Below are 27,349 nucleotides of genomic sequence, written 5' to 3'. Positions count from 1 at the left end.
TCTTATGTGCCTTTAGGATGTGATGCTGGCTGTCAGCACAGCCATGAGTCATCTGCCCATTAGATGCAATTTACATCAAGTGCAACAATAAATTTTCATGGACTGAACTCCACAGTGCATAATTTGGCAGGAGGAAGGAGTGGTTGGTCCTTCCAAGTTTCGTTTAAAAACAGAGAAGGTGTAAGATACAAGAATTACTGTTTTCTGTTGGTGGTAATGAGTAACTCACAATATTTATACTGAATGCAACCAATTACTGGAGTTGACATTGTTCTGAGTAATTTGCAAAATACTTCCAGAACAATCTCTCTACATGCAGTTAAATATGAAGCAATTTGTGACATTATACACCAAACGAGCACTATTCTCTCTCCACTACCAAACATTACTCTCCATTGAATGGCATGCTGTTATCTATGTCACCTCTTCCCTCTCCCTTCTAAGCCAAGTTATAAAAAACTGGCTATAGCAAGAGCTTTACCATTTGAGAGAGAGCTGCAAAACAGAAACAAGCAAGCAGAGTATTTTTATGCCCTCAAATTCATCACACTCAGTACGACATAAGAGAAGCCATTCAAGATGACTGTATTAGAAGTGCTGCATTATTATGCTCCCTGTTCCTACTCAGAAAAGCTGGTGTGTACCAATGTTTTCATGCCACAGGGTTGAGCCTTAAGTCCCAAATTCTTGGGTGAGATGCAATTGCTGTCTGTTACAGTGCTGTATTTAACTCCACAAAGCTGGAGTTGGGAACATCTCCCAAAGCTTGAAGGTCTTCCAACAGCAGAGAGCTGGCAAAGCCGCTTCCACACTCCTCTCTCCAGCCTCCCTGCTGAGGCAGGCATAAGCAGGGAGAGAGAGGGCCAAGTCCACAGCTTGCTTCATCCTTGCTCATCCACAGCCCTCTCAGCAGGCCCTTGCGGCCACTGGCAGCCAGGACCAGCAGCAACAGCCAGGCTGCTATAAATTACAGCTGGGGACCAGCCCAGTGACAAGCTTTATTGCTCAGGATCAGGGAAGCACAGCGACTGCTGCTACCCTCTTCTCTGAGCTGCTCTGCCAGCTGCTGGGCCATGGTAAAAGATCAGGACCTCAGTGCAGGAGCTAAATGCCAGCAGCACAAGGCAACTCATGATTTACTCAAAGCCTCACAAACAGTAAAGGCATTTTTAAAGCCCCAACTATATGGGGGCTAGATAGGTAGGCAGCCTAAGGTTTTTTAACTGTCGTTTTAATGCCTGGAGAAAGTTAGATGAGAAATCCAGTGTTACCAGGAATTTTAAAAAGTACCTTTCAGTTCTTTTAAGCAGCATAAAGCAGGGCTTTGAAAGGCAGAAGGACTGACAAGACTATGGCTTTGCAGAGGGGTGTATAGACAAGGCCGACTGGAAACGATTGCCAACTTCCAACATGACAAGTTATACAAGTATACTGAGTACTTATTTTCCCCATGCCCTACCCTTAACATTCAGGCAGATTAACACTCAGCACAGTGAAGAGACCTCTCAGGACAGATAACCACAACCAGTCTCCCGGCATAAGCAAACAGAAACACCAATAAGGGCTACCTGAGAAATTAATCTCCCATTGTACTTTATTTCACCTAAACATAAACCACCTTTAAGAGGACCCTCAATGCACTTACTAGGTACAGTTCCTCTTGGTTTTATGCTGTTTCTCCAATGCTGCATAAGTGGACTGTTTTAAGTAGAGGGTTTGAGGTCCAGGAAACTATGACTCGAATTTGCTTCATTTTAGGCTAAATCACTCTGTCGGACAAGGGATGGCTCACCAAACCAAGCTGCAGAAGATCCTCCAGAAATTCAGTCTGTCATCTTGGCTACTCGAGTAGGTCCAGGGGCTGCTGAGATGCTGAGGCAGTAAAAGAGATGCAGACCTTGGGCTAACACGGTGCGAGCCTCTGACATGAAGTGAGCCAGCAAGCACTGTGTCACGTCACTTACTGCGTTTCTGTCTGTCACACAGTCACTTATCGCAGCGCCTGCAACTTGCCTTTATCTCAGCAAATTATGTCCAGCTTATGCTTTTTGTTCCTGTGCCAACTTTGTCTTTGATGGTTTTACGCTCATTAATTCCTTCTCTTCCCACGTGTTTACAAGCCTAAGGATGGTTAAAAGGAGGTGTGATTCAACGACAGATCCTGTCTGCTGTGGACTTCACCTCCCATCTTACCATCATGCCACCAGCCCAGCATCAGTGCTCAACTAACCTCAACTGCACATCAGCGTGGGGAAAGTTGCTCCAGCTAAAACCAAAACCCTAAAAAACTGGTTTCAGACAGATCAGCTCCTTCAGACAGATAATAAAATGCTACAAACACTAGCCCTAGCTCTATCTCCCAACATGGAGACAATCTAATCGTACTAATCCTCATAGCCCTCCTTCTTCCTCCTACAAAAGAAGCTGCTGCTTCACATATTCACCCCAATGCACATCACTGCTATAATACCAGGTTACAGCAAGGAGGGTTTGCCAAGCAGCTCGGGCTTCTCACAAGTTTCAGCTCTTCAGCACTCAATGCGAGAGAATCTGCATCTCTAACCTCATACACCACTTCTTTTCAAGTTTCTCCTGTTCAGTCAGAACTTCAGGTTTTTTTTCTTGCATCCTCCATAAGGAAAGGACCCTGCCCAGCAGGCTTTAAAATCAAGCTTTTGCACCATTGAACAGCAGCTAAAAATGTACCACGATTTCTTCCACAAATTCATCTATCCGGCCCTTCCATTTCCTGATCCTACTTCCTAAGAGCTGCAGTGGAGACAAGGCACAAAGCTCCTTTAACAGCTGCTGCACAAACAGCAACATGCATAGCAAGCTGTGGAGTCAAAAGGTCTGCCTCCTACCCCCTGAGGCCCAGATATTTTTGGGAGGCCCTGCCTTAGTCATTGGTAACAGAGGAAAACAGTCAAGTTATAATGTGGCCTTATTTTAATGTTTCATGTCAAGTTATTTAACATGCAAGGAGGTGGGCATGTTTCATGTGGCAATACCAGTGATGCACGCCACCATACTGTGGTATCTCCTGCATGCTAAAACACATTCCTAGTGTGCTCAGAAATAGGAATTTTCTCAAAACTACCAAATGCAGATCGGCCCAGTTTGAATACAAGATGGACCAGGTAGCAGAAGAAACAGGAAAGCCACTGATTCATGCACCTCCCTGCCTTGCCTATGCCATGATGGACAGATGAAAGTTCATTCCAGTTAACACACGATCAACTTGGATCAAACAAGGCCCAAAAATTTTGATATAGGGCAACTCAAAAGGTCTTAATTTCCAAAAGGGAGTAAGCACCACTGTTCTGGAGAAGCGGTATGTGTATATACACATACAAGGTCCAAAGCATTGCCCTATGCAGCTAAAAGCTGTCCCTATCTACGAAGCCACGCACAGCTCTTGCTCAGCAATGTTTGCAATGTAACACAGGAGAAATTCAAGACAATCAGGGCTCAAGAGACTTGCCAGCTCAGCTTCCTTCTCCAAAGTCTAGCAAATGACAGTTTTAAGCACAGCCAGCATGAGAAAAGGAAAGACCTCCTTATTTCATCCAGCTATTCTTATAAAATGGAGAAAGCGGTTATAAAATCAGGTATTTGTGCAATGGAAACAGTGCTCTTGGCTCTCCTAGTCTAATTTGGTGGTGCTTTCCAGGCTGCCATGAAATGATAGATTTGTCTGCGGCATTTCCCTATCTGTTATCCTAAACGAATGTGGGTTTTGTCTCACTTCTGTTTTTGAAAGTATGAAGTTTCACTTTTTAATGTTCAAATTTTATAAGAACTCCACAAGACATAATGTAATTTGATTTAGAAAACATGCAAAAAGTAAATTCCTGGTGCAGCCTTGCAACATTTGCAAGTGTGCTTAATACGTTACCATACAGATTTAGCAAGTGACCTTTTCTCATGCTTTAAGGTAAGACATGAATAAAAAGACTGAAGCGGTCTGAATAAATGCTTAAGGCATCTCCACACATGCAGCTTTTAGGATCTATGAAGGCCAGAAAAAATCTGCAACAGGGAATGATATTCAAAGCCACCTTTTTGAAGTTAATGATTCACTTGATGCATCACAGGAGAAAGGATGAACACCGATGATTTAAACTACTCGACTGCTGGAGAGATGCTACAAAGAGAGAAAAACCTAAAACCTCACCCCCCTTTTAATGCAGTACATAGTACTTGTACCAGAAAGTTGGTTTCCCCTCCGACTAATTTGAAGTTACTTTGAGTAACTAATTCAAAGTTACTTTGAGTAACTGCAGACACCCAGTGACAAAGCTGAGGCAGCACCTGGACCTGAGGAGAATGACATGGGGACAGACACTGCCAGGGACCCAGCACCCCTGAGCTTTCTTCAGCAGTGACATTTACCGCCAGTTCTAATTGCCAGGTTTTTGGGTTTCAGAGCAGAGACTGTCTTTATTCACTTCAAGGAAAATGATCTCCACAGGAGCTATTGTTTCTGGCTGTCTGCAGATCTGGGATTTACATCTGGTTCATATTTTCTATCTGCAACCACAGGGAAACTTGGCTTTTTTTAAACAATGAATTTCTGGATAATGCAGTGGAAGAAGCAGCCACCAGGAGAATGTGCTGGTTCACCAAACCACCACAATATACCCAGGTCTGACTGCTGTGTACAGAGCGTGGAGATTCTGTGGTTCTTGGGCCCTTGATACTGCACAGCATGGTGCTTTTTGGGGGGAACAAATCACCCAGTACAATCTAGAGCAGCATCTTCTCTTCCTTCCCACTGAGATACCTGATAGTAACATTTCTATTGTTGTGGCTACTGAGCTGTTTCCAAATTAAAGCTTTAAAACTTACATTAACAACTACCTCAAAAGGTTGCTTCTGCCCATCCTGTACTATAAGGGAGACCAAAGTACACTTCTCTGAATATAAAATTCCACTTCCCATGGCTGAGCACTAGCTAGTTTTCAAATTGCTAGTGTCTTTTACTGACTTAAAAATCAAACTGGCAATTAGAGGGGAAAGGCTCCACATCCCGTTATCCATTCCTCAATCCTCCTCTGCCAGACTTCAGTTCCCCAAAACAAGATTATAGCACGGTGGGAGGAGGGCTCTGAAGTTCTCCTACAGTATTGCTCCAGAAACAAAAACCTACAGTATTTCAGTCATCAAAATGATCAGAGGCACACTGGAATCCAGTTTAGCCACAATACCTGCCAGCACAGCTATCAATGCATTAATCAGCTACATGAAAATTAAGCTTGCATCTTGTAGGACAGCCGAGTTCTGCCAAAATACATCCATCAGCCCCTTCATCTTAAATCTGAGACTTGCTACTGGAGGAGTGCTCCTGCAAAACCCCACAAGCAAGCCTTGGTGATGTGGATGGACTCACATATACACATAGTTTTTTTAGAAGTTATTTTCCTCTTTACGTGGGTAGAAGAGGCAGACAATTAAACTTTGATCCTATGTCAAAACCATCCTAAGATCCAAAAATATAAGCTAATATATTTGGCATATAACCACAGCAAGAATATTGTTTCCAGGGTCTCTTCAAAGCAACGTTCAAACAGCTGCCGTGGCACCCTGCTGCCCCACAAGCAGACAACTGATTTTGAAAAGACACCAAAAAAACCCCAAAACATTCTGTATGGGGCACAAACTGATCTAACTCAGCATATCAAATGTGCTGTCGTACCTCTCACCCCCTGAGAAGTAGAGCAGCAAACAAATTAATAGCTGGATCATTGGCATGCTAGTATTTCAAGCCATGCAACCCTAAACCACTTTCCTGAGCCTTTTTGTTTTTACAAAAAAGCATGCAAGTATCACATTTATTATGGTGCAACAGGAGAATCTGATTATATTAGAGCAGCATATCATTTCACCTGGGCTAACTAAAACATTCAGTTACACAACAGCTAATCATGAACAGAAGATAAGCCTAGAGATAAAAATAGGGAGAAAGACAGAGAGACCTTGTAACAGTTAATCAGCATGATTCATTTGTCAGACTGCCATAAGGAGCAGCACCTGAGAGCCTTGAACTTCCGTCCAACAAGTCTTTTTAAGCAATAAAACCTCTTGGGTTGGTTTAGCTTTAGTCTTATTTCCAAGTCATTTATCAAACTCCTGCTAATCCCCAAATACACAGAGGAATCGGAGTCTAAATGGGGAAGAGGTGCAACATACACCCCGTGTGTCACCCAGACAAGATTAGCCCAAGAGTGACCCCTCGCAGCACGTCAGTCTTGCTCGACTTCCATTTAAAAACGTGTCTGAGCAGATTCCTGCAGGACAGTTCATCCGAAGGTTCCCGAGCCCGGCCCTCTGTCCTCAGTACACTGGCTGGCACCCAGGTATTTAACTCACTTATCATGAGCCGGATCACTGGGATTTCAAATCGTCACTGGGATCACTGTGTTACACAGAAACCCACAACAGGGACAGTGGCAGATGGCACAGGAGAGGCAGCCATGGACAGGCACATGGCACTGAAGGCAGAGAGCTGCCAACTCCAAGCTACGGGAGGCAGTGTGATTTTGAAGGGAGATGGGAATCATTTGCAACTGTTACCTTGGTATAGAGTGTTTCATGAAAATAAAACTGATCCTGCCTTCTCCTTTGTCTTTTCTGTAAGGTCTCAGACACTGTTCCCAACAGCCTTTGCAAGATGAAAGCAAGAAAATATCACTTTGGACAATGTGGGAGACTCAACCATTTGTTGCCAAATAAGAGCATCTATTCAAGTCTCAGCCTCACTCTGGCTGTTAATTAGAAAGAAAACAAAAAAATAGAAATTAAGTCTTCACTAGATATTTGGCTTTCTAATCTGCTCTAGAGAATACTGTCAAACTACTTTCCTGTCCAAAGCAGGGATTTACACTTCCATACGAAGCCAGCTCCCCAAATCTTAATTGGAAGTGGCGTTAAATTCAAGGCAGGCTTATGCAGAGTAAGATCCAGCAGCAGCAGAATTTCATTAAGCCAGTTTTCTACATGTTAACTTAATTTACCCATTTAAATGATGCATAATTTAAAAGCATCAAGCAGCAACACTGTCAGACATATGTTCTCTGATCTCACTGGCGATTTACAGCAGTTAGAAGTTGTTCCCACTTCAGGTTAACAGCACCCACAAAGTTAAATTGGGGTCCAGATAGTCATCTTTTGGGCTTTGCCACCAGCCTGGTTGTCCAAGTTCAGGTGTGCAAATTACACTCAGTCACCCATACTGTGTGTCTATAACTCTATGAAGTCATGTTCTCCTAACTAATACAAACAGAGTAGGGATATTTAGTGTAAGCAGCTGAACACTGCTCTGCTGGATGGCTGCTTGTTTTGGCTTGGCTGTTCCAGGTCTAACCGAAGCCCTTCAATTTTGACCCTTTGCAGCTGACCTTGCTCTGGCCTGAAGCTCACCCCAACCCCAGCTGCCCCACATAACAGACACTATATTCAGCCCTTCAGCCATCACCTGATGTGATTTCCTTTCAAGCCAGATACTTTAAGCTGACCCAGAGGACCAAAGTTTAGTTATTTTAAACGCTTCCTCTCAGAGCATCTCTGGCACAACTGCAAGATTTCCACCTGCCTTTTCCATCAGGCATGAAGAATATTATGACCCCTAGCATTAAGCAAAATGGGAAAACCATACAGATCTTCCTATGTATGAGGAAGGGTCCCATCTGCACTACAACTTTAAACTTTTGTGTTTCTCTCAGCAGTGTACACACATCCGGATAAATGTAAGACAGCACTATTAACTCTATTAAGGAAACATGTTTCATCCCTCAAAGGCTTACACGTAGCCTGCTTTCTTCCTTCGCATTACAGGTAGGAAACTACACAAATTTCCTTCTGTATCATGACTATTACCACTTCTCCAAATTTCCCAGGCCACTGCGCTCCAACATGATGAGGAAATCCAAATGCCTTTTTTTGATAGAACTTTACACAATTGTCAGAGCACCCCAAAACACAAGGATGGAACACATGCAAAATAGCTGACACACAACTGCAACCATAAGCTGCAGCAATGACACAGCTTTGATTTCTCCACTGAAGTTCCCTAAATATGGGCAAAATGCTTCAATGAGCAGGACAAGAATGGCCAGGGCAGGTTTGGTTCAGCCCGCTTCTGACTGATTCAATATGAGTCACATTTCCTTCGACCAAGCAGTTTGAACTTGTGAACATGGGATTTTTGCTGAGCACCATGTAAAAACAAAAAACAAACTCACAAAAGCCCACACATGAATCTCTCCTCTATAATCTTTACCACAGTTACTAGCTTTGCTGTTTCCCTGCAGCAAGTCAATGGAGAACCATCTCTCTTTCAACACAGAAATCATTATACAACATCTTCAGAAAAACTGAGATTTAACAGGTTACTGCTGCTTTAAAATATATATTTCGATTTCATTAGACCAGAAGATGATTTGCTTGGCTGATTCAGTTCAACTGCAAGTCACAGATGAACATGGTTTTATCAATTAGTTATGGCAAGGGTGAAAAATAACCATGTACTCAGCAAGTAAGTCTACTACTTTACTCTACATTCCCCAAGCTGCCTGAAGCTTTATCTCTAAAAAGCAAAGTTAAGCAACCAGCTATGAAATCAAAACTGTTTTCAATGAAGACAACTGTTCTTGTTAAATCAGAATTTTAAGGGAGACTGGAAACTGAAATTCAAGATTTCTTTCAGGGAAAAAAATTTCCACTACAATTGTTTCTAATCATTTCCTTCTTTTTAACCCAAACCAACCCACAAAAGCCAGTCAGTTTGACTAAAAAGATGAAATAAATACTTATTGGATTTTCAAATTAAAATAACATTTTGGCAAGAAAAGTCACCTCTCCTAGTGCAGCTATCATAAGACAACAGAAATGTATCCAACAGCAGCAATGCTTACAATGGCATCGTACCAGAAGACAGCCAAGCTCACAAGATTCCCAAGAAAGAAGAGGCTGTTGTTCCCATCAGCAGGCTGTGGCTGGGGTGATGTATATTACCCGCAAGTGGTATATTCTATTTTCAGCATGTATTTAGGATCGCAAATCTCATTCTTTTTAACAGCAGAAAATACTGACTTAGTATCCTCTTTCCTGAGCTACACCACACCTTGACAGCAGGGGAGAGAAAACATGGTTTAAAAAAACATCTCCCAAACAACACAGCAGCACAGAAACCCAAACATTTCAGTGAGCCATCAAATCACAGGCTATTAGTTAACTGGTTTTGCCTACAGAAGAAGTTTTTCCACTAATTTTGTTTCTTTTTTTTTTTTTGTTTTTTGTTTTTTAATAAAATTACCCAAATTTAAATTTCATGATGCTGAACTTGCAACTAGCCTTAAAATAAAGAAAATAAAGAACAGGGCTTGAAGGGGTCTGTGTTAAATTGCTCAACACTTCTTATGCAGAGCTCTTGCTGATTTGCAGCTCTGCAAGAAACAAAACCAGCTGAAGTTATCCAGCTCCAACAACCATACTTTGCAGCTGGATGCTGATGCTTGGAAAGAGATCCTCTAGATCAGAACTATTAATACCTGAAAGTTTACCCAAACTTGGCTTAATCATAGTATTTCCTAAAGCAGTAGCAACTATATAGATATGCGAATTCTGAGTTTTGATTAAGCTCCCCACCTTTAGTTTCCTCATTCCACGTTCTCACAGCTGGTTGTGGGATGAGACTGCATGTGCTCAACTACTGACACACATTTCAGGACAAAGATGAGAAAAAAAGTAAAATACCTGTGGATTTGTCCATTTTTATGCAGGTAGTCCAGCCCCTCCAGCACCTCCTTAAGGATTGTGGCTATACAGGCTTCATCCAGGACACCAGTCTTGTGTTCTCCTTTGGCCACAATGTGCTTTATAATATCCAAAACAGAACCTAAAGGAGAGGGAAAGGGGAAAAAAGTTAAAAACCTTAAACTAGAAGAACCGATTCACAGCTAAATGTACTTTATAATCACTTAATATACAACTCCAATGAATTCATTGGGAGGGGACATGATGATGATCAGGATTAGATCAGTAGGTGCAGAAAAGCAGAGGCAACAACGCATGCCTCACATGAGCCTTACAGGGGTGCAGATCCTCAAGGTGGGCTGAAAAATCCCTGTGATCACAAGTCACTGAAGTTATTTGAACAAGCCAAAATGTAAAGTGTACATACATAGGACTCTTGGAAGGTTTTTAAGTTGATACCAACACTACAGCTGTTTTAGTAGAGTACTGGAGAAGCAGGAGGGGAAAAATGGAAAAAGCAGGGGGCTGCCAGGACTCACAAGTTGAAGGCAACAAGCTTGATAAAATTAGACTCTTTCAGCTCTAGAACTATATGCAAAGAAATACCAGGAAAAATATAATACATGAAGGGATGACATCACCCTAAGAGAAAAAAAGTGGAAATAATTAAATAGAGAATAAATGAGGCTGAATTTTGACAATAAATCACTTCATCGCTGTGTACAAAACTGGAATAGCTCAGCTCCTTCCCTAGAAACATCATGCTTAGTCCTCTCCCAACCATGGTGTGAATTACATCATCTTGCATGAGAAACCATGCCCTATAGAACAAGCCACCTCTTTGAACTGCACCCAGTAATAAACGGAATCAATGACTAGTAACACGCCTCTTGTGCAAGGTCCTGTTTTCATGATATATTGGGTACTGTATTCTGCATCTGGGCTGCAGACAGCCTTCCCAGAACTGTATTTTTATTGCTCCAGTACAGGATGCCTAAGCCTGTTTTCCAGGCCTGTGCTATTTACCCCCTTCAAACTTGGATTTCTATGGTTTATGACAACTGGATAGTCAGCTAGTATGATTTTCACAGCTATGGGCACAAAGCAAGGTCAGTGGCACTGAGATGGTCTTAAACAATGAGAAAACCAGGCACAAATTCCAGCTTTGTCTCTGAACAGCAAGCTTAGAGACAAAGAACTACACTGAGATCATACTAACTCAGCCAGTTTAGGAAAGCTGAGTTTAAAATTTTAGAAAGGTTTAGAAAAGTTCATTCTTCCTCATTTGCAACTGAGAAAACCCCAAAAGTTTTTATGTATCTGAAGACAGTAAAAGCTGAGAAACTTACTCCTATGAATTTGGTCAACGGGAAAATTACAAGTTCCACCTCGTAAAGTCTTGAAATAAGCAGGAAAAAAAAAATTACAATAAAGGATTTTTGGGTTTGGGGGTTTTATTGGTTTTGGTTTGTTTGGTTTGGGGTTTCTTTGCCCCTTTTCATCCATCCGACTGAGGTAGGTAAAAAATCCTTCCCCTTTATTAACTGTCACATTCTAATTTCTAGGCCAAAACAATAGCGCAGATAGGTTTTTTGCTTCGAAAAGTATTCTCCTTTTGAATTCTCACATGAAAGCAAAAAGGTGGCAAAGGTTTGAATACGAACACCATGTGGCAAGGCTTGTTTTGCACAATTCAAACCACAAAGGAAACAATTACATGGGTGCATAGTGTCCCTTAATTTGTGGGGAACTATGTGCTGAGTTCATCTAACAGCTTGCTGCAGTCAGGAGAGCCACTCTGCCCTGCTCTGCAGAGCCCCACACTTTACAGCTTCTCTGACCCAGTAGAACCAGTCCTCATGCTGTACACCAAGCTACCCACTAAATCCACCAGAAAATAAACTGAGGGGAAGACAAGAAATTCAAGCGATGTTTGGTTGGTAGTGAGCATAACCTCTGATCAGACGAGTTTCAGATCCAATGAAAAGGAAAAAGGAGGATAAGAAGGAGGGAGAATACATTTGCGAATGGGGGAGGAAACCCCTTTTGTCAGCAGCAAGCAATTAGACCAGCTCCCTGGCTGCTCTGAATGGCACCTCCAGCTTCCTCTTCCCAAAAAGCCTTTGCTTGGTTTAAGGTATTTGCAGAAGACACGATCTTAACACTGCAGGCACTAATAGAATAGAAAAAATCCCAACAGAAAATGAAAAAAATATAGAAATTAAGTTGCCTAGCATCCGTTCAACACTTTATGCAAGAATACTTTGCAGTGTTCAGCCTTCCTTTACCTTGTCTGCGCACAGAAACACTCATCTTCAGTGAGTTTTGATATGGGTCTTCATTAATTCACCAAAGGTTTCACCTAACTGTAACTCAGGTTGTTTTGACATACATTGGACTTCCTGCATGGCAACAAGATTAGCTGTACCAAAGGAAATTGTAAAGCCCCAGACGGCAGAGCATGCTCCCCTCCACTGAAATCTCACCTTTCGCTTCTGAGAAAAGGATCCTCTGCTGTGTGTCACGAGGGCTCACCCGGGATTCAGCCTGTCACATATTCATATATTTAAAAAGTACGTGCTTACAAGCCTCAATGCTTCTTATTTTGGACAAGAATTTTTGTGACACCTAAGAAAAAAACCACCAAAAACCTCTCAACTTTGACTGTTCAGGTTTTTCCTCTCAAATGTGCCTTTATCTGGAGAACAAACTGTCACTTGTTTTGTAAGTCCAGTGAAAATATGTGGTTCTTCACGTACTCGTTTTGTCCTCCTTCCACCCACAACTTTGTTAGCAGACTTTGTTCACAAACATTTCCCTTCTCCTGCAAAGGGCTTAGGGAACATGAGGAGGCAGATCATATGGTGCTCAAATTTGGTCAAAAATCCTATATTTAGCCAAGTTTGAGGTTGTATTTAACCCACAAAAGGGTGGGGGTTACACGGACAAGAAGCCAGCCTTTGTTGTGAAAGGCCTGATTCACACCCATATTATATCTGCTCTCGGTCCAGCCTGCCACTTCTCGAGCACACTTTTTTAAAAGCCACTTTCACATTGAGATGTTCAAAGAAAGGGAGGGATTTGCCAGTCTTCTACAAAAAGGAGAACAGCAAAAAGCCTATCAGCAGAAAGCTTAATTCAGGAAACAGCAGAAAAGCAACCCAGAAAGAGCCACCTTCCTGTCAAAGAGTTATTTGGGTCATCCTCATTGCCACTTTGTTCGCACAAGGAGGAAAAAGTTCTGCTATTGGCACCACAGCACAATTAAGTAGTGAATTTTCCACCCCACAGAGCAGAAAATTTGGGAATTAGTACTGACCCAACTCTATTGCAACTTCATAAAGCACAAGACAATGGAATACGAAGAATGAAACCAACCTTCATTCCCATGCACTGCTTTGTACCACAAGGGGTAATGACTTTAAACCAAAAGAGGGTGGATTTAAATTAGATATTAGGAAGAAGTTCTTCCCTGTGAGGGTGGTGAGGCCCTGGCACAGGTTGCCCAGAGAAGCTGTGGCTGCCCCATCCTTGGCAGTGTTCAAGGCCAGGTTGGACACAGGGGCTTGGAGCAACCTGCTCTAGTGGAAGGTGTCCCTGCCCATGGCAGGGGGTTGGAGCTGGATGAGCCTTAAGGTCCCTTCCAACCCAAACCATTCTGTGATGCTATGATTTTTATGATTTAAAATCTTCTGGGATTCTGGCTCAGGAAGCCTGACACAGAGCAACTGAACCCAGATCCCCAAACAGAAACCCATAGCTAAACACGAAGTTACTTTGAAAGCAGAAATCATGGGAATTTTGCTATTGAGTAAAGTGCTTTCTGCGAGAAGACAGAGACTGGATTTCAGCATCATCCTGATAAATTCAATGTAAAGGTGTTCACAGGGATCTGAGTTAAGCGTGTGACACACTTACTAGGGTAAGACCTCCACTGCCTGAGGAGGCAGACAAATTTTATCACTTCTACCAACTGTGTTACACTCAAACAACAGATCCATAGATCAGAGCCCAATCCTTAGCCTAAGGGGGAAAACAACTGTCTTGCACAAAGTGGCCTGTTCCCCTTCCAGCAATATATTAACTGCTAGAAATTAACTGGAAACTAATTCAACTGAGCTGGAACCAAGATCCAATCTACACAAGAGCACGTGCTTTACAAGCTGACCATACTGTTTCAAAACACCAACATGATTCCAGATACTGCCAGTTTCTGAGCCAGCTTCCAAACGAGTTTAAGAATAACTGAGGAAATAAGAGCACGTCTGAACAGAGTTGTATCTCCACTTAGATGCGGTTTTGGTATGGTGTCGTTGTTTGAGCCCAGTTGGTAACTCGGAACCACACAGCCGCTCGCTCAGTGCCCCCCTTCTTCCTCCCCCCACTCCTGGAGGGATGGGGAGGAGAATCAAAAGAATGTAACTCCCACGGGTTGAGATAAGAGCAGTCCCGTAACTAAGGTATAATACAAAACCACTACTGCTACCACCAATGACAATAAGGGAAATAACAAGGGGAGAGGATACAATTGCTCACCACCTGCCAACTGATACCCAGCCTGACCCGAGCAGTGATCTGGGCCTTCCGGGTAACTCCCCCCGGTTTATATACTGGGCATGACGTGCTGTGGTATGGAATAGGGCCAGTTTGGGTCAGGTGTCCTGTCTCTGTTTCCTCCCGGCTTCCCCTCCTCCCTGGCAAAGCATGAGACTGAGAAAGTCCTTGGTCGGAGTAAACATTACTTGGCAACAACTAAAAACATCGGTGTTATCAGTGTTGTTCCCAGGCTGAAAGTTAAAAAACACAGCACTGCACCAGCTACTAAGAAGGAGAAAAATGACTGCTGTAGCTGAACCCAGGACGTATGGATTTGCACTCCATGTGCAAACTGTTCAACCTCACTGGGTAAGACAGAAGTCTCCCATAATCTAAGGGCCAGAAGAAGAGGTTCACACTGGAAATAAGGCACCCAAGCACATATTAGAGAACAGTTACAAGATTTTTCAAGAGGAAAGAAATACACTACAATGTCATTAAAAAAATAATTAAAAAATTATATTATATATTACTCCTCCTTAGAATAAAACATCTATTTTAGATAACCCTGTGAAGTACTCTGGTGTGTACTATACATGGCACCAGGTTTGATTACAACAGTTCCCTCCTGATTTTTCTCATTAGGAATGCACGAGCAGAAGCTACAGATTCACGGAACAGGAGGGTCAGCCTCAAGTGAGAGAGAAAAAGAAAGTAAGTTTGGCTGAGGCTGACTGGAAAGCTCTTCCAAGCCCAGAAGGGGAAGCATACCGGGAAAAGACAAAACAAGACAGAGAGAAGAGCCAGAACTGGAGCTTAAATATAAATATAAATAATGCTGTCATTAATAAGGATGTTTAAAGAAGTCTGGTGATGAGCAACTGATCTCAAAGCTGAACAGAAGACAAAGGAAAAGAGAGGACATTTAGAGATTGATGTGGAAAAAAAATGCAGCTATAAACAAATTCCTGCCCATCAAACATACACTGTGCAGCACACCAACAGGAAGCCTGCAAGATATTGTGCAATCTGATAGAGCATTTAGAATTATTTATCATTCATCATTAAACTGCCCCAGTATATTCTGACACCAACTGCAAACCACATTACATCTACTAGCACAACCTCTCAGTGCAAATTGCACAGCAATTGAAAATTGAGTGTTTTCTCTGCTTAAACTCACAAACTTCCTAGTCTGCTCTGAAAGCTGCTAAAGCAATAGCTCCTAATGGCAGCGGAAGTCACAGGGAACTAGCTGTACATAGACTTACCCTCACCTGACAAAACCCAACCTATAACTGCTGCGGGACAAACAGGCAATGAACAACTTTTTCTGGAGTCCTTATTGCTCATGCCAGTTCTGCAGCACACCAACGAATGTTTGTCCAGATGCATAAGCAGAACAGACATTCCATTGCTCCCTCCACTGCTCCCCAGGAGTGAAGAACAGGCAGTTCAATTCGCCTTCCCCATTTTGTCATGGCTACAGAATATCCAGTTCGGCCTGATTTGATCTACAGAAGCCAGCTCCAACTTTCCAAAAAGGAAGTGGTAGACTTGGTAGATCCTGGGGTAATGGTTGGACTTGATGATCTTAAAGGTCTTTTCCAACCTAGTTGATTCTATGATTCCCCTGATGACGGCAGTATCTGAGCAATGAAGACACAAGAATCCCACAAGCAGACCAATATCCTGAATTTGTAAGAGAGGGATATTTGGTTTTTGTATACTGCCATCAGGCAGACCATTTGCAATGGCCTGTCCTGAAACCTAGTAAATGCAGCCTGTCTTTCATCTCACACATGTATTCAGTGAAACCGTCTCCTCCAACACCCTGTACCACATACTATTCCGGTGTTTTCTTCCATAGCAAAACAAGATTAAAGAGTTCCACAGTTCACCTCCCTGTTGCGCCAAAGGATCTGCTTATGAAGCCATACTGTAAATGAGATCACTGCAGTAATTGGTAATCCAGTTTTCCAGGCAGGGTGGAGACTGAGCAGCCAGGAACTTCTTAAACCCGCTTTGCTGCTGGAGAAAACTTTTGTGTAATCGCACCCTTGGGGCAAGAAGTCCTAATTGTTCCACTGATTCACTTTCAACAGCAAGCCACCGCGAACATCAACACTTTCTGTTCCAAATCCAAAGCAGCTCTTTGACCTCACCTACATTAGCAGGCACATGTAACGCCATTTAGGAAATCTGCTTCTGATGCTCCTCCTCAGGAGAGGAAGAAAGTATCCAGACAGCCACCAGTGACACTGCTTAATGCTTCAGGGCATGGGGCTGCAGAGAAGGCTACAAAAACCTGAGCAGAAAGGAAAGCCTGTTTAGACAAGATTACAGATAAATGCAGGAGTATTACAGGTGGAATTTCACATGACCCCAGAGGCAAAAGAACTGTACAGCAGAGCTAGGTGCTGTGGGGACCACATCTTGCGTGTTATGCTATAACCTAAGTGACAGGACAAAGATACAGGGCAAGTTACACATCAAGAAAACTCCTTTAGATTTGTCCGGCAAGCAGAACAAGAAAATCTAATACTCTAACTTCATTTGAACAAAAAAAAAAAAAAAAAAAAAAAAAGAGGCAGGTAACAGTACCTACATTGATTTGCTATTTAGAGGCCTGGCATAAACAGCCTGGAAAATAGTGCAGGGGATCACTACACAATTTTGTGAGAATCAAAATCTGCCCCAAATCTAATGGATGCTGATGCTTGATATGCTGCATCTTTGAGAACCAGGACTTGACAGGATTCACTGCTGCTTCTTTTAAGACATCTCAGAAGCCAGCAGTTTCAATAAGCCTGACTGTCATCAGAGCCAAGGATTGAATCTGCATCTTATCAGCCTCTGACAACCGGAGGAAGAAAACGCGAAAGAAGGAACAGCTGCTTGGATTCGGTACTTCTGGGGCTGAGCAACACACATACAGCAAAAGAGTACTGAAGTAAAGGAAAGAACAAGTTATACAAAACAAAGGAAAAGACATCCAAGTAGATGGCTGGGGTTTCTAGTTCTGAAGTTTCTTCTTAACGCTGGTTAAACAACCTTAGCACAGAGGGAGACTTGAGGAAACTTCAATTTCTTGCCTCCTTCCCTCTGGAGCAATTGCATGGATGGGTAAGAAATACAACAAGATTATGGCAGGAAGCAAGATAATAAAATTAAGAGGGCAAAACAGCCTATTGCAGTTGAGGCTGAGACATTTATAGAAGAAAAGCTGAAGACAAACTCTTTTTTTCATGCTTTTCCTATTATAGCTAGGAGTGGCAACGTATCAACACATTCTGCATTCTGCCATCATGTACAGTCTCCAACATCTGCTTCTGCCTTACTCCATCCTTAATTGTTGGAAATTGTGTCTCTACAAATAAAATTTAATAACCCCTCCAGATGGACTCAAAATAGCATAGCTCTCTCTTAACAAAATAATTCAACATGAACATGAGGATTCCTAAGAACCTGTGGCTTTTGCTTTGATCATAACTCACTGCTGGAAGTAGGCATGGGCAATTCAGAGATTAACACAGCAGAAGTAGAACAAGATGCCCTATGTCCCTGGTGAAAGCCTACAACTTGCCATGCCTCCCCTTTGGTCTGGCTCGCTCAACTGCTGGCCAAGCACTTCAGCAGATAATCAAGATCAAGGTTAAGGAAGAGCGATCAGATAATCTTAAAAACTCGGGAAATGAAAAGGTTTAACTATTTCAATACAGTAATAATCTCCTTTGCAGATTTAATTAGAAGCCTCCAAGACAGTAGAAGATCAGAGAGCCCTATCTGGAAATATTCCAATATTTAAAGGATTTTCACAGTTTAAAAATATTCTGGAGGTCTCATCTGCTGTAGGCTAAGACAGTAAGAATTGTTGTGGCATGTAGCAAGCCACCATGGATGGCTGTTTCATACGAGCAACTGTTCTATAGAGTTCGCCACAGCCTTGGGTCACCTGTGAAATGAGAGCTCTTACTAAAACCAGCAAGAATTTAGAGAAGCAAACAGGTCACAATCAGAAAAAGCACAAGAACAGAAGGACAGCTGCTCCTCTTCCTACTAAAAAGCTACAGGAGTTAGACAGCAGGACTGGGCTTCAGATGGCTTTAAAAAGGCATGAGTTAAATTCATTACAGCGGAATGCCAACAAGGCAAAGAGCAGGTCAGCAGCTGTCTAGAAATAGCCATTGGAGTTTAATTTAGAGTAACATTGGACCAAAAAGGCTGGGACACCAAGCTGACATTGCTAAGCTTAGATCCCTACAAGCAGTTTTGTCACTGGAGGAAAGGGTCTGAAATTTCTACTTAAGGGAAGAGGAACAGCCTGACTCAGGCACACATCACCAAGATCTGAAAGAGACTGTCAGAGTAACTGGACACACCAGCACCCTTGTCACTACCAGCTGGGTATCATCACAGCCACATTTCTGCCATCAGCAACAGCTACACTCTGCATCTGCTTCGGTGTCAAATCTGCCAGTTCAAACTTTCAGCAGTAACTCCAACCAGCCTGTCTGACTTTGCTCTGATGCACGTCAGCAGTTTTACATGTTGCTCCCCTACAGCTCACCAGCACCTTAGCTCCTCGCTTCTGATGACTTTTAAAGACGGGAAATGGTATCTTCCACCAATAATACTTGCAAAGCAGAGACAAACAGCTCCATTTCAGCAGCAATGCCAGTCAGGCAATTAAGCTACCTTTGAGTGCACCGGCTGCCTGCTCAGAGGAGCAAGACACTGTTATCACACAATAATGCTTCATGGATTTAGAGTACTTTCCCCTAGAGACATTTCTAAAATACTTGCATCTATGACTAGATTAAGATTTCAACAAAATGACTGCAGCCAGAAAACAAAATCTACTTAGTACAACAACAAAACAAAAAACAAGGCTTGCATTACAGACTGCTTTGTCTTGCAGACTGTTTATCTAAGTAATAAGATCAGTGTAAACAGGTTGAAATTAAAACTAGTTTCAGCCTGAAAACACATGCCAGCATACAATGACACTGATGGAAGAAATGTGAGAGGATTCTGAACTCCTACCCAGAAGAAAGTCTTAAGTACAAAAGCCACAATCAAGATCCAGAACGGACACCAAAACATTTCATATGTGCTTCTTGGGATGTACAAATCTCAGCCCATGCTCTCTGAATAGTTAGATGGAATGAAAGAGTTAGGCTGCACCCTGGGTTATTTTTTTTTCCCCTCCTTTCTGGTTTATAAAAAAAAGCTCAAAGGTTTTTCCTGTTGAGAAACTCAGGTCATTATTTTTCCCACTGGATGACAGATGACTATAAAACTAGCCACTTTATTACTGATAAGAAGTAAGCTGAAAGGAATGAGAGGCAGTTCTTAAAGTGTGTCTCATTACATAAATCGCTCAGCCTAAAAACAACTGGAAATAGTCTCAGTAAAAGTGAATGAAAAAGCTCTTCTGTCAAAGTTTCAACACACAAGTTTCTCCCCCATCCTCAACACTGGCCTGTAGAATTTGCCTGAGAGCTAAAATGAAATTTCTGAAGTACTGCCATGAAAAAAGTGTAACATGAAACAGCTGGAAAATACCTCTCAAGGTAGCCTTCTGCATAAAGAGTAGCAACAGATCATTCTCAAAGTTTTTCTGCCAATTTTAGCAATTCCCCAGCCCCCAAACGATTAATTTTAAGTGAGAAAATTTAATACTGGTTCATGGAAATGTTAGGAGGGCTGATAACACTGCTACTAGTCTTTTATTGAATGACCCTGGTCTTCAACATATGCAGCAGAGTAAGCAGCAGTGAGCTTTCATAGCCTTACTCGAAGCACCACATTTAATGCCAGATCTACCCAAGGGTCAGTTATCAGTCAGTATAACAAGGAACCACATTCAAAGTGAATATTACGTGACATGCAGGTCATCATTCACGCCACCAAGAGGCTGATTCTGAAGCAATGGTTATTTTTCTAGAGATTTTGCAGTGTGGCCTTTACAGAAACAACATTTGGAGGTTCAAGGCTGAGGCTAATCCTGACTTGGTTCTGACAGAACCCCACTGTGAAAATGCTAGTGAAAACAGCTGTACATTTTCTTCAAAGAGGTTGTGAACTCTCCTGAAAAAGGCTAAGAACATTGCTGCACCCTCTCCTGCACCCCTGAAATGCCAGTTCCTCATATTCTGGAAGCCTTCCCACAGATACACCTTTTATATACACAGCTAAACTACTTACACTAAACCGGCAGGAGATTCTTTTCTACACACAAACAGCCATCATATCTTTAATGACCTGTTATGTATCCCTCCCAGAAAAAAGAGGGTATTGCTTAATGACACACGAGCACATGAGACATTAAAGCCCTTTAAGCCAGTCTTAAGTTGGCATGAAATTTGATTGTCCCCAAGAGAACTGCTAAAATTCTCTAAAGATGATCTTCAAAGACACATGTTTTATGGCCATTGTTGAGCTCCTGTGGAAAAAGCCAACAGGTTTAGCCAGATTTTTCCACATCATCTTCTGGCATTTTACAGTCCCTTCAGTACTAAGCCAAGAACAGAGAAGCCAAGAAGCAAGAAAACAGGGTTTTTCTTTTCAGCTTTCAATTCGTTTTCACTAGGGTGCCAGGAAAATCAAGTCTTCCTAAAGACAGGCCTAAGATCTAGCAACAGCCCTTTGCGTGATCATCCAGAACTTGATTCCATTTCGTGTCTTGACTAACTCAAACAGAGATCCTGGAAAATACTAGGACATCAAATAAAGCATTACTGATAAGAAGTTTTCAAACTCTCTCCCTCAAACGAAAGAAGCTGTTTCTCCAGTGTCTGAGAGAATAAATCCAGAAAGGGGAATTCTCCCTGGCTCTGTGTTAACTAGGCAGTAACTTGAAATTACCCCAAGTATTTCCAGTTATTTTGTCAACTAGAACAAGCAGGCAAAGTAATCCAAGCTCTGAGGATTGATACTATACAAACCAAGCTACACCCACACTGATGTTCTGCTCCCTTTTTAAGGCCATACTCTGACATTACAGGAACAGCTCTGCCCAAAATAGAGGTGATTTAAAGTTCCTCACAAGGGCAGCCAACACATAAATAAGTTAACATCAATGGAATGGCTGGTTACCAACAAGCCATCAGCACCATGGAGGTCTCTAAGCTGCAAGTGAGAAAAAGGTCAAGGAACCAGCCTTGCAAGAGGAGCTGCAATTCTCACAGAAAAGCCAGTGGAAACAGTTGGGCTCAGTGGGGTTAGTTGCACACTTCTCCAGTTCAAAAGCTTGTCCTACACTTACAAGGCAAGATGAAGAAACTTTGTTGCAGTTAAGAACATGATTTAGTGGTGGGTTTGCCAGTGCCAGGTTCAAAGTTGGACTTCATAATTTTAAAAGGTCTTTTCCAACATAAATGACTATGATTCTATGAAGTGTCTTAATTCACAAGAAGGAAGCTTAGGAGGCAAACAAGGGAACAGGTGTTACAGGAAGACAGCTTTTTACGTTGCCTTTTAGGGTAAAGAAATTGTACCACTCACCTCCACTAAGTAACTTCATCACCAGCCAAAGCTCATCTTTCACCACAAACGATGTGTAGTAAGATACAATGTTGGGGTGATGGCACTGACTCATGGCTTGAATTTCTTTCTGTAGAGAAAAATAAAACATTAGCAGTTGGACCCCGTGATTATTCTTCTTCGGGCACAGAAGTTATCCTCCTCAACACACAATGTTCAAAGAGGGTGTAAAGAAAAAGGATATCTAGAAGCTAAACACAGAATATCCAGAAATACTCTTAACACTCAGCCTGCATCATATTAGGGTCCAAAGGTATTTTAGGGTGCACTTCCTGTCTGTTCAGAAGAAAGAAAAAGTTGACCAAAAATCCCTTGGCAAGGGCAACATAATGGTCAGAACTAGAACACCTGCATGCAGCTACAGCAGAATATCCCCCAAAATTCACACCAGTTTGCTACCCAGGAAGTTCATGCTGACTCCTCCTTTCAGTGAGACATGACACAACAGATGCTTAATCTGTTGAAGACTATCATTTGGATGAGAAAGGGAAATATTTGCCTCTGGGAAAAAAAAGGCCTCTTATTCCTAATGTTTCTTCCCAGCAGGAAAGCAGATGGCTGAGCTCAATCAGGTTGAAGGCACAAAGGACAGCTGTATCTTTTGTCATACTGGAATAAGAGGGAAAGCAGTTTGAGATTAGAAAGTCATTAGCCACTACAGATGGAGTACAATATGAAATATGCTCAGATACTAAACTATCCGAGTTTTGACTGTGTTTATTTTTCAATTTGGTTATGGGCTAAGGGTTGAGGTTTTCCAGGTTATGGAGGAACACCACCACAGACAACACTGATTTTTCATGATGCAAGCACAGATCACCAGCTTAGACAGAAAGCCTTGCAGTTTCTTGACTGTCTATAGACAAAAGCCATCCATTAAGCCAACCCTGGCACCCTGCACTACACTCAGCTGGGCCTCTGTGCTTCAGCCAAGCTGGTAGCTCCAGCCAAGCCCCCAACCTGTCAAGTTGTACCCTCCAGCATCACCCACACTAGACACTCATTCCCCGATGTCCCAAACTTCTGCTGTCAACTAAGACATTCCTGCATTGAACGCATGGATACCACTTACTTTTCAAAGGTTTAATCAATCTCACTGTCAGCTCCCTCCCCATGACACAGACTCAGCCAAGCACCATAATCCCAAACACACAGAGAAGGAGGAGAACAAGGGCTGCTCACACCGTGACCCTTTCCTCCCTCTGAGCACAAGACCTCCCTGGTACCAAAGAACAGGAGAAAGCTCTGAGAAGGATTCCCCCATGTCCAGTTCTGGCTCGATGTCCAGTTGGAAACCTGTAATGAGTGGTGTCCCTCAGGGATCGGTGTTGGGACCGGTCCTGTTCAACATCTTTGTCGGTGACATGGACAGTGGGATTGAGTGCGCCCTCAGCAAGTTTGCCGATGACACCAAGCTGTGTGGTTCGGTTGATACGCTGGAGGGAAGGGATGCCATCCAGAGGGACCTTGACACGCTCGTGAGGTGGGCCGATGCCAACCTTATGAAGTTTAACCAAGCCAAGTGCAAGGTCCTACATCTGGGTCGGGGCAACCCCAGGCACTGCTACAGGCTGGGCAGAGAAGAGATTCAGAGCAGCCCTGCAGAAAAGGACTTGGGGGTGTTGGTTGACGAGAAGCTTAACATGAGCCGGCAGTGTGCGCTTGCAGCCCAGAAAGCCAACCGTATCCTGGGCTGCATCAAAAGAAATGTGACCAGCAGGTCGAAGGAGGTGATCCTGCCCCTCTACTCTGCTCTTGTGAGACCCCACTTGGAGTACTGTGTACAGTTCTGGTGTCCTCAACAGAAAAAGGACATGGAGCTGTTGGAGCAAGTCCAGAGGAGGGCCACGAGGATGATAAGAGGGCTGGAGCACCTCCCATATGAAGACAGGCTGAGAAAGTTGGGGCTGTTCAGCCTGGAGAAGAGAAGGCTGCGTGGTGACCTCATAGCAGCCTTCCAGTATCTGAAGGGGGTCTACAAGGATGCTGGGGAGGGACTCTTCCTTAGGGACTGTAGTGGTAGGACAAGGGGTAATGGGTTCAAACTTAAACAGGGGAAGTTTAGATTAGATATAAGGAAGAAGTTCTTTACAGTGAGGGTGGTGAAGCACTGGAATGGGTTGCCCAGGGAGGTTGTGGATGCTCCATCCCTGGCGGTGTTCAAGGCCAGGTTGGACAGAGCCTTGAGCCACATGGTTTAGGGCAAGGTGTCCCTGCCTATGGCAGGGGGGTTGGAACTAGATGATCTTAAGGTCCTTTCCAACCCTTACGATTCTATGATTCTATGATTCTATGTCTAGGACACCCCACAGATGCAGCAAATTCTTCTCCTGCTCATGTACAAAGCCTTGATTGTGACTGAGTATAGTGTAAAGGCACATTGCTTCCCCCTTGGCAAGAGTCTGGCTGGCAATCACAGCTAAAAAGAAACATACTAATGTTGATTTATCCACTTTAATACTGCCTTTCAGGGAGTAGGTGCATTTGAGGAATCAAACACAACTGGTTCCTCTTTCTGCTTCCTCATAGAGGCACCAACTTTCCAGGAAACTCCAATAAGAAGATTAAAGAAGAATCCTTCTAAACAGGAAAGGATATTTGAAGAGTGGGGAGCAGGCTATTCATCTTCATGTAGCACACTTGTTGACTAAAAACCACTCTGTGAAAATAAACACAGCCTGAAACAATATCCTCTGCTTACTCTGACAGCTCCAGCTTCCTTGCAAACACTCACTTGCATCAAGCTATTTTTTAAAAAGGAAATAAATCAGCACCTTTTGAGTCTCCTAATGTCTTCTACTTAGATCCTTCACAATGCAGAAGCAAAACCCCTGGCAGACAAAATTGGCCACAAATGCGTTCTTTTTACTTCCCTGTTTCAAATTTCTGCCTGAGGATGGATGGGAACTGGGGCCCCAGATAACACAGGTCAGACTCAGTGACTGGTTTGTGCCCTGTTATACTCCTTGCACAAAATCCAGCTGGTTGGGAAGCTTTGAGCTGCTATCTGGAAACAGAAGTGTAACACCTTTGGTTCACACCACCTTTCCAAAACTCATTGAGCTCGCAGTTCTGAACTCATTTGCTTACCCTAGCATCATCTACAGGCTGAGGGAGTTGGACTTGTTCAGCCTGGAGAAGAGAAGGCTCCTTAGAGCAGCTTCCAGTGCCTAAAGCGGCTGACAAGAAAGCTGGAGAGGGGCTTTTGAAAAGGGCATGTAGGGACAGGACAAGGGGAATGGCTTTAAACTGCAGAGGGTGGATTTAGATTAGATATTAGGAAGAAGTTCTTCCCTGTGAGGGTGGTGAGGCCCTGGCACAGGGTGCCCAGAGAAGCTGTGGCTGCCCCATCCCTGGCAGTGTTCAAGGCCAGGTTGGATGGGGCTTGGAGCAACCTGGTCTAGTGGAAGGTGTCCCTGTCTGTGGCAGGGGGTTGCGACTGGATGAGCTTTAAGGTTCCTTCTAACCCAAACCATTCTGTGATGCTATGACTCTGTGATTTTGGTCTTGCTCAGAGCATTGGACTGAGCCCCTAATTAAGGGATCCACAAACCTGATATAATCTTGGTCTCAGACCCTGTAATCAACATTCAGCCTAAAGTTTTTAATTTAAACATTATTCCCCCCACTCCCCCTTTTAAACATGCAAGCAGATCCAGGTCCCTAATTTCTCTCTCTGGCCATTAAAGACCCCACACATGCACAAGTGCCAGCAGAGGAAGCTCATGTGGAAAGCAGCAAGCAGGACTCTGGTTAATCGTCCCATCAGCCAGACCTGCCACAAAGCCACCACTCTCAAAAATGATCTAGAGATGCCGTTTTCATCTTTTCTCACCTAAACCACTCAAAATATTTTGAACCAGCTCCCTGGGAGATTGAGAGTAGCACAAAAAACATACACAAACATTGCATATTTTATATATATTAGTGTATCCCACTGGAATTCAGGAAACAGTGAGACAAAGTCTGGACCAAGTTTACTTAAGAGCCTAGACCTGGATCACATCTTTGCCATGTGAGCAGCACTGTACTACAACATTTTGCAGGCATTCCGTGATGCTTAGTTACTATTATTTTCCAAGAACTTCCTTTCTTGTTCGTTACCACAGGCTGCTCCCCAGGCTGGGAAGCACAGTTTATAAAGAAAAAAAAAAACCCCAAAGCTCAAGTCTGTCATATGCTTTGGTGCACAAAGAGAGAATAAATAATCACAAACCTGATGTATGCAATTAAACACCTCTGTCAGCTAGCGGATGTGTAACATAGGCAGATTAAACCCTTTCTCACACAGTGTAGCACAGCTCTGAATAATTAATTGCATCACAGCCCACGATTTCCAGTGTTTTCATATTAGTATCAATAAGAAAGAGCAGCAGTCAGACAGACTTTCCCTCTCACCCTCAGACCCCCACAGCATTTTCAGTAGCATTCTAGGCTAATCTTACACTGGTTGCAGCAAAGCTTCATTCCTCTTCACCCCCACAGAGGGTACCAACATCCTGAAGGCTCAATGCATACAATGTTTAACTGATCATGGCAAATCACAGTGGGCTTTGCGGTTAAAACGCTTCCTCGCATAGTTGAAACCAAGCCAATTCTGTTGTATGTACAGCAGCCTGTGCTACAGCAGTAAAAATACAGGGCTGAAGAGCTGTAGCTAAAACAGGAATCCCAGTCAAGGACCACCAGGGAGCTCTGCTCAAAAGCATGCTTACAGAGGGAGCAGGAGGGGATAAAAGGCAGCAACAGCCCTTCTGTGTAGTAAGCACAGCTTTAATACTATTTCAGAAGTCTTTCAGAGAGTTTGCTGTTCTTCGAACACAACCAAGTCATAGCAGGCTAAGATTTCCTCTCCCTACCCCCTCCCTAACAGCACTGCAAATTATACAAAGAAGAAATAACTGAGTTACTGTGCTCCCCCAATTTTCACTAGCATGAAAACTATATTGGAAGACTCCTAATAAGCATCTCAGCCATTTCAACACCCCTGTAATAATGTCAGTGCTAAATAATGTCAGTGCTATCAGAATTTATTTGGGCTTCTATATACAAGTTCTAGGCTGGAAACGTTGCTGTATTCCCACTCTGTCAACAGATTTGGATCACTTGATACAGACCCCTCAGCCCACCTGCAGATCCAGGGGATGGTATACAGCTCTTCTATCCACTGCTTACACTCCAACATCCCTCACACTAGATAGGTTCAGTGATGCGACACAGCCTTACTGCCAATTCCCCATTTCGGGATCCATAAATTACACTGCCTTCTGCTTGGCTCTAGAGAAATGAATTACCAATAAAAGCATGTCTAGACACAGGCAATGGTTTGGAGATGGTTACATGCTCACCCTGGGCTAGATATTAAAAATATCTGCACTGTCAAATACCAAAAGCAAATAGACTGGGATTAGCTATAAAGGCTTCCATGTCTTCTATTAAGGCTTCTGACAAATGTTTTCAGTACTTCTGTCAGCAATAAAAGAAGCATTTCAAGACTTGCAAAACACTA

The 27,349-nt window shown here is 43.0% G+C and overlaps 1 protein-coding gene across 2 annotated transcripts in view; it reads right to left on the bottom strand.

Moving 5' to 3' along the window:
* Positions 1-27,349, bottom strand: part of OXSR1 (oxidative stress responsive kinase 1) — a 93,808-nt gene that overhangs the window by 40,665 nt on the left and 25,794 nt on the right. For both annotated transcript variants that reach the window (XM_030512748.1, XM_030512755.1), the window contains exons 3-4: positions 21,802-21,910; positions 9,757-9,898 (exon numbers count right to left, since the gene is read on the bottom strand). In XM_030512748.1, the coding sequence (XP_030368608.1) occupies positions 9,757-9,898; positions 21,802-21,910 (251 nt within the window). The remainder of the gene's footprint in view (positions 1-9,756; positions 9,899-21,801; positions 21,911-27,349) is intronic.

This window comes from Strigops habroptila, chromosome 1 (assembly GCF_004027225.2).
Source record: "Strigops habroptila isolate Jane chromosome 1, bStrHab1.2.pri, whole genome shotgun sequence".
Lineage (NCBI taxonomy): Eukaryota > Metazoa > Chordata > Aves > Psittaciformes > Psittacidae > Strigops > Strigops habroptila.
The sequence above is the reverse complement of the archived record's forward strand: the minus strand, read 5'-3'. Positions and strand labels throughout refer to the sequence as shown.